The sequence below is a fragment of the Aethalodelphis obliquidens genome, unplaced genomic scaffold (genome assembly GCF_003676395.1).
Source record: "Aethalodelphis obliquidens isolate GAN/ISIS:26980383/991018 unplaced genomic scaffold, ASM367639v1 scaffold21, whole genome shotgun sequence".
NCBI classification, from domain to species: domain Eukaryota; kingdom Metazoa; phylum Chordata; class Mammalia; order Artiodactyla; family Delphinidae; genus Aethalodelphis; species Aethalodelphis obliquidens.
Window position 1 is genome coordinate 16605565 of NW_020837965.1, and position 13107 is coordinate 16618671.

General features: G+C 35.3%; 1 protein-coding gene across 3 annotated transcripts in view; it reads left to right on the forward strand.

Annotated features, from left to right (window-relative positions):
- The window catches only part of CPSF2 (cleavage and polyadenylation specific factor 2), a 31648-nt gene extending 18775 nt beyond the window's left edge, over nt 1-12873 (forward strand). For all 3 annotated transcript variants that reach the window (XM_027120388.1, XM_027120387.1, XM_027120389.1), the window contains 7 exons: nt 3730-3830; nt 4162-4362; nt 6220-6372; nt 7116-7341; nt 8460-8759; nt 9979-10113; nt 10513-12873. In XM_027120388.1, the coding sequence (XP_026976189.1) occupies nt 3730-3830; nt 4162-4362; nt 6220-6372; nt 7116-7341; nt 8460-8759; nt 9979-10113; nt 10513-10605 (1209 nt within the window). In that variant the 3' untranslated portion in view covers nt 10606-12873. The remainder of the gene's footprint in view (nt 1-3729; nt 3831-4161; nt 4363-6219; nt 6373-7115; nt 7342-8459; nt 8760-9978; nt 10114-10512) is intronic.
- Nucleotides 12874-13107: the final 234 nt, after the last annotated feature.

A 13107-nucleotide genomic window follows, 5' to 3' on the forward strand; every position in this document is an offset into this window, starting at 1 on the left:
GAGAAAAACATCTTAGGGTTGACTGTTCTAGGAATCTGTTTTTGAATATAGTCGTTAACTTCAGATACCTTAAATGAAAAATAAGATGGAGAGTAAAATTTATTATACAACAGGCATAAACTAAATCCTGAGGTAAATGTTCTGTCAAAGTTTATTTGTGGTTAAGATAGAGATCTATGTAAATTGCTGAGAGTGTGTACTACAGGAAAATAATGACACTTTTCTAAATTGAACTTATTTCCAAGTAAGCAAATGTGGGATGCCAGGTATAACATGTAAATCACTCTTTCATCCTATATAGTAGAAACACTTGATTTCGGTTTAATTTTTTTTGTTGCTTTTTATTTTAAAATAATTTCAATGTTAACAGAAAAGTTATAAAAAATAGTATGCCCAGATTTCCCAGTTGTCAACATTTTACTGGATTTGCCTTATGACTTCTTTTTATACATATAGACACAATATTAGATATTTTTTTGAAAGTAAGCTGCAGGTATTCCATCATTACCTCTAAACACAGCAGTGTGTATTACCTAGAAACAAGGACTCTCCTGCAAAACTGTTGTATAATACATCCATTGAAATAAGGAAATAAGCACCGATATGATACTACCATTTCATCCACTGACTCCCCTTGACTTTTGGTGAATGCTCCAACAACGTCCTTTATAATTATCCTTTCCTTTTTTTTTTTTTTTTTTGCGGTACGTGGGCCTCTCACTGTTGCGGCCCCTCCCGTTGCGGAGCACAGACTCCGGACGCTCAGGCTCAGCGGCCATGGCTCATGGGCCTAGCCGCTCCGCGGCATGTGGCGGATCTTCCCAGACTGGGCCACGAACCCGTGTCCCCTGCATCGGCAAGCGGACTCTCAAGCACTGCGCCACCAGGGAAGCCCAACCCTTTCCTTTTTTGTTCGGAATCCCATCCAGGATTACACATTGCATTTAGTTGTCATGACTTGACATTTTTGAAGTATATATGTTCTAGATTTCTTTTTCTTTTTACATACAAATATCTATATGATTTTTTTTAAAAAAGAAATGGGGCCAAATTATCCACATATTTTTGAACAGTGAAAGTAGATACAGATTTACTGTATTTAATACTTGGTATTAATAAATTTTCAAATGTTTTTGAATAAATGAATGAATTCTTTTTAATAATTCTTTAATAATACATTATGTATACGTACTTTGATTATTTAATCCAGTGGTTCCCAAAAGTATGGTGTAAGGACCCGTGGAGACTACCTGAGATGCTTTCATGGAGTCCACAGACTGTTTTTCATGATAATATTAAGATGTTATTTGCCTTTTACTGTGTCTACATTTATATTGACGAGTGAAAGCAATGGTGGGTAAAGTGCTGGTGCCTTAGCATAAATCAGGGCAGTGGCACCAAACTGTATTAATCACTGCATTTTTCATTACCACACACTTGTAGTTCAAAAAAGTCAGTTTCACTTAAGAATGTCCTTGATGAAGCAGTAAAAGTTACTAACTTAATTAAATCCTTTTAGTAAAAAGGTTTTTTAAAATAATCTGAGTGCCAATATGTGAAATATACAAAAGCACTTGTGTTGCATACTGAAATATGATGTTTGTCCTGAAGAACACCACTTGTGTAATTGTTTGAGTTGTTGAGTTAAACTAGCCACTTTTTTTTCCCTGAAACACTGGTTTTACTTGAAGTAATGACATAGTTTTCAGACTTGGCTATTTGGCAAATATTTTCCCAAAAATAAATAATTGAGCTTGTGGATCTAAGGAAAACAATTGACAGCATTTCTTGCCTTAATCTGATAAAATTGAAACTTTCAAGTGAAAATGAGAATTTTGGAAAACTTACGCCCGTCACTGTGAGACTGACAACTTAAAAGACTTTTCTGATGAGATTGGTGGTGATATTTGCAAATGTGATTTTTAAAAATATTGTCAATATTTGTAAGATCTGTGTAACTTAGTGAACTAGTATTTTCCAAATAACTACTGCATGAAGTTGCAAAATAATGTACAAATAAAAGATGCAGTCAAAGTGTAAGATAAATCAGTAAATTTTAGTAACAGAGTATAAAAGTTATCGGTATGGTTACAGATTCCACATTACAACTAACCTTTAAGAAACTACCACTTTCTGAGTTTTAATGTAATATCAAAGAAGAATATTCATGAAAAGGCTATTTAAAAATTTTTCCCAACCATTCATCTGTGTGAGGCTGGATTTTCTTCATATACTTTAACCAAAACAATATATTGCAAGAGATTGAATGCAGAAGCAGATGTGAGAATCCAGCTGTCTTCTATTGAGCTAGATATTAAAGAGACTTGCAGAAATGTAAAATAATGCCATACATCTTACTAATTTTTTTTGCTTTGGAAACTATAATTATCTTTTGTAAAAAATGATGTTAATGTTAACATGTAATGAATGGTTTTATTACTTTTTAATGAACAGATAAATATTTTTTAAATCTCTCAGTTTTAATTTCTGATATGGTAAATATTAATAAATATAACCCACAAAACGCAAAAATTATTTGAGGTTCTCAGAATTTTTTTTTTTTGGCTGTGTTGGGTCTTCGTTTCTGTGCAAGGGCTTTCTGTAGTTGCGGCAAGCGGGGGCCACTCTTCATGGGGGTGCACGCCTCTCACTATCGCGGCCTCTCTTGTTGCGGAGCACAGACTCCAGACGCGCAGGCTCGGTAGTTGTGGCTCACGGGCCTAGTTGCTCCGCGGCATGTGGGATCTTCCCAGACCAGGGTTCGAACCCGTGTCCCCTGCATTGGCAGGCAGATTCTCAACCACTGCGCCACCAGGGAAGCCCTCAGTAATTTTTAAGAGTCTAAAAGAGATCAAAAAGTTTGGGAACTACTGATTTAATCATTCCATGTTGATGGATTTTAAAGTTATGTCCAGTTTTTTACTATTACAAACATTGCTGCCATGTACTTTTTTTCTTCATGTTTGTGTGATCATTTCAGTAGGATAAATTCCTAGAAGTAGAAATGCTGTGTTAAACGACAAGCACATTTTTAGTTTTAGATGTTGACAAACTGCCTTCTAACATAGTTGCACTAATTTTCCCAGAGCAGATGAAAGTACCCTTTCCCCATTAGTAATTAGCATTGCCAATTTCATAAATTAAAAGATGGTATTACATTTAAATTTTTTTCAAAGATCATTAGTAAAGTTATATATCTTTTTTTGGCTATTAGTTATTTTTCTTATTTTATAAATTGCTTGTATATCATTTTGTCCTTTTTTGATCTTTTTCTTAACTGATTTGGAAGAGCTCTTAGGACAGAGTGGCTTCTGATAGTCAAATAGTGCTGCAAATAATTTTCTCAGTTTCTTTAAATTTCATGAGATTTAAAATGTCAGAATATTTTTTTCCCTGTCACCATATTTATTCACATTTTCTTGTGGGTTTTATGTCATGTGTAGGTCTCACCTACACCAAATTATAAAAATACTTCTCTGTATTTTCTTTGCCTGATTGGTGATTTTTAGCCAGTTTGATTTAAATTAAACCCATCCTGGAAATGTGACAGCTCAGTTTTAGTCCTAATCTAAATAGGATCTGTAATTGCACATAATGGAAACTTAAATAATTTCAGAGGAAAATTTAGTTTAAAGATGCTGAATCAATTTAGAGATGTGATGTATCTCACACCCCACTGCCTTAACCCCCTAATATTGATATTTCCTTTCATCTGCTATTTTTCTGTAGTTGAGGAAACGTGTGAAACTTGAAGGGAAAGAACTTGAAGAATACTTGGAAAAAGAGAAACTAAAGAAAGAAGCTGCTAAAAAACTTGAACAGTCAAAAGAGTAAGTTGTTTTCAGACAGATTAGAAGTTTATCTAAGTAATTTGATAACTTATTTCTGGACAAAAACGTTTAATTGAAAATATTTAAATTTTCTTTTGACTTTATTACTTTTATTACATCTTTCCAGTGGTGCTAGAATACTAAATCCTTTCAGTGCTAACGTTAATTTACTAACTGGCTGTTAATGCTCTATGTCACGAAATATCAATCCAGTAATATTATCATTATCATTGAATTAATAGTGAATGTTAATTCATTAATAATTTTATAAATATTAATTAAAAGTCTTTTGGGGACTTTATGACCTTTATCTTTTCCCAAACTCCCTTAGGGCAGACATAGATTCCAGTGATGAGAGTGACGTTGAGGAAGATATTGACCAGCCATCAGCTCATAAGACTAAGCATGACCTGATGATGAAAGGTGAAGGTAGTCGTAAAGGAAGTTTCTTCAAACAGGCTAAAAAGTCTTATCCTATGTTTCCTGCCCCAGAAGAAAGAATTAAATGGGATGAATATGGAGAAATTATCAAGTATGTGAGCAAAACAAGTTTTTCTTTCTTACAGATTGGAGGTAGTAACTGTATTGTCATTCTAGCTCAAAGAATTTGGTCTTTCTGGTCATCATGTACTTAGTTTCTGAGTATCTCAGCTTGTAGTTTGAAATATAAAAATAGAAAGGTTGAGGAACATATAGAGAGTTAATAATAAAGGAAAACTGGTAGTTTTATTACTTAGGTATGTGAAATGTTTAAAATGATGATCAGGACTCTTTCATGCCCTCCCCACTTAAAAAGAGGTAAGGGATGTGCATTGGAGAAAAACATGATAGGAAGAACTTTTGATGGCTAAGGTTATGTTAAGTTTGGGAAATGGGTTATGTCTCAAGTAGTGTTGCACACATGTTTTAGTTACAAGAATAGGAGATAGTGTGAGTGGAACCATAGAAAATCTACCAAATCTATACCCACTATTAGAAAAACAACTGAAATCACACATTCTAATCACAGATTTGAAAACACTACTATCCTGAATAAAGATCAGTAAATGTCAACTGCCTTTTAGCATAATGCACGCTGTCTTTCACAATTTGGTTTCTCCCTACTTTTCTATTATATTTCTCTATATTTCTCTTACAGCAGTGTGTGTTCTCCACTCTGGTGGTTCCAGCCTTCTCTCAGTTTCCCCCTGCTCAGCTTTTTCATGTCATGCCTTTACCCATGTTCTTCCTTCAGCTTGGTTCTACCTTCCCATCCCAAGCTTTCAGGCTGCTGAATCTGGCCTCACAAACCACTGGAAAACTTTCCTGTCTCTCCCTTGCCACCGCAACACAGTTAGTTCCCTCTCTTTTACTTTCTTTGTAAATATCTTGAGCCTATGGTCTTAGGTCATCCTTGAATTTAATTAGGAAAATTCTACTGTTTACTTGGCCCTCTAAAATAGTAGGGAGAAAAACTAACAATCTAAACCGTATTGGTGAGTTTGCTTACCATTTCACTTAATTAATGGCCAATCTGTTTATCATATGGACAGTGCTCTTTAGCTTCAATTTTCTTATCTGAAATATGGGGGTAAGAATACAACGAGGTTATGCTTTTGAAGGCACTTAGCATAGAACCTGACTCATAGTAAACGCACTTTAAGTGGTTGCTACTACAGTTGTTATGTGGATTACAGTTGGAGATGTTGGGCTCCTGCAGCAATCTAGATGTTGGGTGACAGAGGCCTGGATTCTCAGGAGTGTGAGGGGATTTGGGGGTAGGGCATGATAAATATAGAGATTAGAGAGAACATTAAAAAAAGTTTGCTTTTTAATTTTAATGTAGAATTCTCTCTGATATTGGAAAATAGTTGTGCTAGTAGTTTGTTGAAATAAAGATGAAGGCTCTTGAGGGAGCTAATGATTTTGTATCTCAGGTTTCTCTGTAATGTGCAAAAATGGAGAGTCATCTGCTTTCGTCGGGCAGGGAAGGAATAATGTGGGTGTCTTAAGGAAACCAAAGGAGATCTGAGATTTATAAGGACTAGAAATTGACAAGAGAAACCACAGAAATTGAGAAAAAGAATTACTGAAACAAATGCAGGGCCAGATTGCAAGAATACTTATGATAGCCACTAAGGTCTTCTAACGATGTGTGTAGGTAGGGCCTTTTCACTCACCCACATGGTGTGTTTTAAAGTGTACTACTCCTTGATGGTCATGAAGAACGTAATACATGCAGTCATCTGATAATTGATATTGTGAAGTTGCACTGACTTTGGATCAAATGTGTATTTGAATCTTGATATATGTGAGGAGTCTAAAAATTATGCCATCTACTAATTAGTTGTATGTATTAAATAATATTGGCTTGCTTGTTACTGCTTCTAATTAGAGACTTTTTATTTAGACCAGAGGATTTCTTAGTGCCAGAACTTCAAGCTACTGAAGAAGAAAAAAGCAAATTAGAGTCTGGCCTGACAAATGGAGATGAACCCATGGATCAGGATTTATCTGATGTTCCTACTAAGTGTATTTCTACAACAGAATCTATAGAAATAAAGTAAGTGCTCTTGTTGCATTTTGAGCATAGATTAGGAGGTAAAATTTCAAGCGCTTGAGTCACATAATTTACATTCTTTCAAAAGTGAGATTTCTGAATATCCTCTAGTAAGTTTGTGCTTTTAAAATGTAATTTTTTTCTTCTTGTGAAGTATGGTGTTTTTTTTCCCTTCATTAATGATATTTGAATGCCAAAATGAATTGGTGGTGAGGAGGGGGTTAAACTTTAAATTGTACATGTATGTGAAAAAACATTCTTTCTGGTCTTTCTAGTAAGTCTAGTAGCAGGTGAGCTTATATAATTCCAAGTTTAATTTTTCTAAACTCTTGTTTAATAAAATAAACTCCTTGACTCAAACATCTCTGCGAGTGCATTAACATCTTAAAAATACCACTGTGTCTTAAAAATACCACTGTGTCTTAAAAATAACCACTGTGCCTTAAAAAATTGTGAACCTTTTTTTCTCTATTTAGTGCAGTTAACACCAGTAAATGATATTTTGGAATATAATTTTTAAAGTTATCAGAGAGCAAAGTGGCTTTTTGTCTAGTGGTATCATCTAGCATACATTCTTGGGTATGGCTAAAAGCTCAATAATACATATTAACAATATAACACGTGTATTCCTCAAATCCTCATTCTACATATTGATACATTTCTTTCCTGATGATAAAAGCCATTAAAAACCTAATTTTAGAATTAACTTACCAGAAAAGTAAGCTTGAATAATCATGTAATTACAGAGCCAGGGTTACTTACATAGACTATGAAGGACGCTCTGATGGGGATTCCATTAAAAAAATCATCAATCAGATGAAACCACGACAGTTGATCATTGTCCATGGACCACCAGAGGCCAGTCAGGATCTTGCAGAGTGCTGCCGTGGGTTTGGTGGGAAAGATATTAAAGTGTACATGCCAAAGCTACATGAAACAGTCGATGCCACTAGTGAAACTCATATCTACCAGGTAAGTATGCTGGCATTTGAGCCACATAGAAATAAGTACTTTTTGTTGCAGATTAGGACAGATAGATTAGGAATACGGTGGTGAGTGAAACAAATGTGGTCCCTTGTCCTAGCAGATTTTATAGTCTGTGGGGCTTGTAACAAGGAAATAGCATTTATTATACTGTTATACCTCTGATAGAGGAAGTACAGGATGCTATGAGTGTATAAAGAGGGAGATTCCAACCCAAATTTGGGAGGTTTAGAAACAGTTTCCCAGAGGAAGGGATAACTAGGCTGAATCCCGACGGCTATTTAGATGGGTTGTCAGGGTGGCATATAGAGTGGTAAAGAGAGGGAGAAAAAGTGTTCCAGGCAGAGGGAACAACATTTGTGAAAGTATAGAGGTGAGGGGAATGGGGAGTGTTTAGGAATTCAGAAGTTTTCTAAAAATTCACGGATGTTAAGGTTCTATTCCTAATTGAAAAAAATGGAGACAGGTATAGAAAACAGGAATGGCACGGAGGAAGGCTTGATTAACTCATATCTGGTAGTGGGAGATGGTATCAGGTAAGGCAAGAGTGGTGTCTATATTTGTTTGGAAAAAATGGATTGGAATTCACCAGGCAGCAGCGTCATTCTGGGCAGAACAAGAGGAAGCAGCGTTCCAGGAATATGGAGGTGTGAAACTGCGTGGTATATTGAGGAAACCCTAAGCCATTCAGTACTCCTGAAGTAGCATCAGGTCCTAGGGATGAGACTGATCAGTGGTTCTCCACCCCGGCTACACATCTGGAGAGCTTTGGGGGAGTCAAGGGCCTCAATGTTCTGGCCTTAGTCTCACCAGTTATATTAGAATCACTGGAGGTGGGACCCTGGCATTAATGTTAAAAAAAAAAAAAAATTCCCCTGTGGTCCCAATGTACAGTCAAGGTTAAGAACCTTAAGAAAGTAGACAGGGGCCCTATGATTTTACAGGCCATTAGGTCATTACCAGTTACAGTGAAGATCAGATGAATGAAAGATTTTCAAATTTTAATACACAGTACTAGAGTTAGAAAATAATAATAGGTCATATTTAATTGTTAAGTTATACTCTTTGGGCATTGTTTCTCTCCCTCCCCTCTGCATCATATCTAGGTGAGATTAAAAGATTCACTTGTCAGCTCCCTTCAGTTTTGTAAGGCAAAAGATGCTGAATTAGCTTGGATAGATGGTGTCTTAGACATGAGAGTTTCCAAAGTGGACACAGGAGTTATTTTAGAAGAAGGAGAACTAAAGGATGACGGAGAAGACTCAGAAATGCAAGTGGATGCTCCTTCAGATTCTAGCGTTATAGCACAGCAGAAGGCCATGAAAAGTCTGTTTGGAGACGATGAGAAAGAAACAGGTGAAGAAAGTGAGATCATTCCTACTTTGGAACCCTTACCACCTCATGAGGTAAAAAGCATGTGCTGCTTCTCTCTCTCCTTTAATTTGTCATCCTTTGAATGTTTTTTTAAATGTTTTTAACCATTTAAAATATGTCATATATGGGCTCATTTTGGAGTTTAAAAAAAATTACTCAAGATATGTCTCAGTGTGCGTGCGTATGACCTCTATGGCTAGAGAATGATAACGATAGTAAGGAAACCTGTAGCAGATCTTCTTATAAGATACATAATTGTTTCATGATTTGTTTTTCAGTATGGATTTTTAAATATTAAGTTTGATGATTGTGAGGGTCATCTACCTGCTTCCAGTCAGGAGATTTATAATTTTCTAAGAATGTCATACTCTTGTACTCCATTTTTGTGTGTTATTGATTCAACTTAACCACTTTTGGTTTTGATGCAGTTAGAAATCATTTACTTCCTATAGGAATAGTTTTAATCTAGTATTTTATTTACGTGTTCTCAAGAGATAGCTAGTTAACTGGCAGAGCTTCCAGGTAATTAACTTACAGCAATATTAAAACTATATTATGAGAGTCTGACACAACTGTCAAGTGATGTCTTTGGCCCTTCTATGCAGTAAAGAATGGAGAGACGGCCTCTGTCATTGGATTCCCTTCAAGTACAACAAAATTGTGGGGAGGAATTAGGAACTTTCTTCTCTCTGTGCTAAAGCTGGCGCGCGTCAAAGCAACTTCAGAGCATATGTCCTCTATGGCTAGAGAATATATTCAAAGCAGCGGCATTAGGTTGAACCGCTTGCCTTTCTGATTCTAAAACCCACGCATTCACTGTGAGGGAGGAAGGAAAGTGGAAGTGGGATCAGGGGAGAATTATCCTCTGAACTGTATACAAAGGACTGGGATCTGGAAAATGATTTTTTTTGTTCGGTTCTGCCTACTCGCACTCTAGTTGACCCCCTTAGGCAAGTGGGGGAGTGAAGAGCATAACATTATCAAACGGTGTTCTGTTATTGTGAGGCACGACTAATAAAATTGATTGTGAAACATTCAGAAAATGTGAAGGGCTTTGTAATGTAAAATAATGAGGTAAAATTCAGACTAACAACTTGGAATGTGATTTATAGTCTTGAAATGATCTGTCAAAGGAATTCAGGGGATAACAGGAAATATCTTAGAGATCATGTGTTATTTCACTTTATTCAGTACAACTGTGTGTCTGGTGTTTTATTTGAAGTTCTTCTTTCCCCTTTAACCTTATCTAAGGTTCCTGGACATCAGTCAGTTTTTATGAATGAACCAAGACTGTCGGACTTCAAACAAGTTCTTCTAAGGGAGGGGATCCAAGCTGAGTTCGTAGGAGGTGTACTCGTTTGCAACAATCAAGTAGCAGTCCGTAGAGTAAGTGTGTTTTTAAGAAGGGCTGAATTGAACAGATGCTCCTGATGTTTAGTTATTTTGAATTCTATAATGCTTGATTGAATTAATTTTACAAACTGGAGATCAGTAATTTATAGTGAAGACATCACATTTATAGTGATGACCTTGATGACTTTTAAAAGTGACTCTCAAAGACGTGATATATAATTTTATTGTAAATTTTTATTATTTGACTCCTGTGACATTTATGTGTCTATGTAAAATTCATGGCTTGAATATTATATCCATATTCTGTGAATCAGAGCAGTCCATTTCCTAATCAGTCATAGAGCAATCTAGTTAATATATTTTGGTTATTATGTCTGCATATTAATGGATAGAAAGTCTGCTAAATAACTTATTTTTTTACTTGGTTTCTAGACGGAAACTGGACGCATTGGATTAGAAGGCTGCCTTTGTCAAGATTTTTATAGGATAAGAGACCTTTTATATGAACAGTATGCCATTGTGTAAAGGACATGATGTCAAGAAGTATCTGTTTGACCTTTCTAAGAAAAAAGGATTCTTACTCTAAGCTTTTGCATTTTCATTTTGTAACATACAAAAAGAATCTGCCAGAAAAACTTAACATGCATTAGATTTTTAAAAATGTAAATAGAAACCATATTGCTAATGCTGAAATGAGCATGCTACCTTTTGGCTTTCAGAGTGAGAGATCCTTACAAGTGTGCAGGCCCTGGAGTTGAAGGTGATTGGCTTCTTTTAGAGACCCCTTATTCTAGAAGGGCTTGTTACTTGAATAAAACAATGCAACTTAGCAAACCAGTTCATGGCCTTAGAGAAACATGTTTGCATGAATTCTTGCAAACTGTTTCTTATATTTTCTGGAATGAAAAATGAGAATTTATCTTAAAAAGATGCACTATAAGAAAACCCTGATGAAACAGTTTTTTGAGCCTATGTATTTAAAAAACAAAAAAAACAGAGTGTGTGCTGTAATTCTTTTGAATTCCTGTATGCAGTTTTCTTCACAGGGAGCTTATCTACTCCATGCCTACATTTCCCAGTAATTCAGTCTACTGTGAGATGGTACACATTTGGTTCAGAAACCAGTTTTTATTTCTCCCATTTCCTTTTTTATCAAGATTTTGTTGTTGTTGTTCAGCTTGAATTATAACACCATCATTTGAATATACATAATTCAGAAAAACTCCTTGACGTGTTCTAGTCTTAAAGGTCCTGCATACATTTTAAACACATCTTAACTATCAGCTAGGTTACTGTACTGGAGACTGTTTTGTGCTTTGCTTTTAGGGAAACAAATGTTGAACCTCATATTTTTATAAGGTAGCAGTATAATTAAAAGGTGTAAAGGTCTTCATCTCTTAGGCTTGCTTTCTCCTAAGGTTGCCCAAGCAGTGGTTGGATTTTATACACATTACTACAGAAATAATACTGAAGTTGAATAAGGCCATCCATTCTATGTTCATCTCTTTCTTGGGGCTAGCATCCCTGATACAGTATAAACCACTTGTGTTTAAGAGTAAAAACAGTATATGCAGTTCTCATTGAACTTAAAAATGAAAGTCATGTCACCCTATTGTAATCTGTGGGTGCTTTTTTAGAATGTAGCTTAATCACGACAGACCTTGATGTTTATTTTCTTATTTAAACCCTACTCTTTACACTTAAGCATTTTTAGAAGGGTCAGATTTCTTGTTTAACTTATATGGAACTATGTATAATACAACCCAGTGATATCAGACAAGAATTAATATTTCACTCTATTTCAAATGCTTAGAAAGCTTTTATTGTGAGTTAAATTGCTAATGCAAAGTTTACAGCCTTCTGGTACTGAAAACCAGACACACAAAACAAGTTACAGACGATGAAGATAAAGAGTATGTTTTCTTTGCAGAGCTTTGAAAAAAAAATCACTTAAACTCTTACTACTGAATAGAGTAAGCCTAGAATCCTATTTATATTCGAGGGGAAAGAAAGTCTGCATTTGTTCCATGGCTTAAAGCATCTGGTTATACATATTACATTGCAATAGTGATATTGAAAAATTGTCTCTTGCCTAGCATTTTTATTGTCCTATGCACAGGAATTAAATTTTAAAGTACTGCTTGAAGATGGCTGTGCTAACTAATGTCAATGCAGGAGCAATATTTTTACCTGTTTCTAGATGACAGTATTACTAAAATTTCTAAAATGAAGGCATTTGTTTAGTCTCAGTTACTTAAGAAAAATATAAATTTTAAAAAGGACTCTGAGGTAAATCATGAACTCAGAGGCACTTTCAGGTCGTCATTGCGCAGAGGCAAAATAAATACAATGGACCATCAGCTGATAGCTATAATTTGGTTAAAAAGAAATTTTGTTGTAATATTTGTGGCAGTGGGATTATAAATGTCAAGTATCATTGCAAACTTTCTATATTTTCATGAACCAGTAGGTGGCCTGAAACAGAAGTGAGAAAATGTTTTCTAAGGAGGGCCTTTACCTTTTTTAAAAAATTTGAGATACGATTCACATACTTTTAAAGTTCACTCTTTTAAAGTTACATTTATTATTATTTTTTAGTATATTTACAGAGTTGTGCAACCATTACCACCATCTAATTCCAGAATACTTCATCGCCCCAAAAAGAAACTCGGTACCCGTTAGCAGTCACTCCCCATTCTCGCTTCTCCTCAGCCCCAGGCAAGCATTAATCTATCTTCTGTCTCTATGAATTTACCTATTCTGAACAGTTCATAAAAATGGAATCACACAGTATGTGGCCTTTTGTGTCTGACTTCTTTCACTTAGCATAACTTTTAAGATTCATTGATGCTGTAGCATGTATCAGTATTCTTTTTATGGCTGAATAATATTCCATATAGATATACTGCATTTTGTTTATCCACTCATCAGTTGAGAGACATTTGGTTTGTTTCCACTTTTTGGCTATTATGAATAATGCTGTTATGAACATTTGTGTACAGGTTTTTTGTATGGGCATATGTTTTC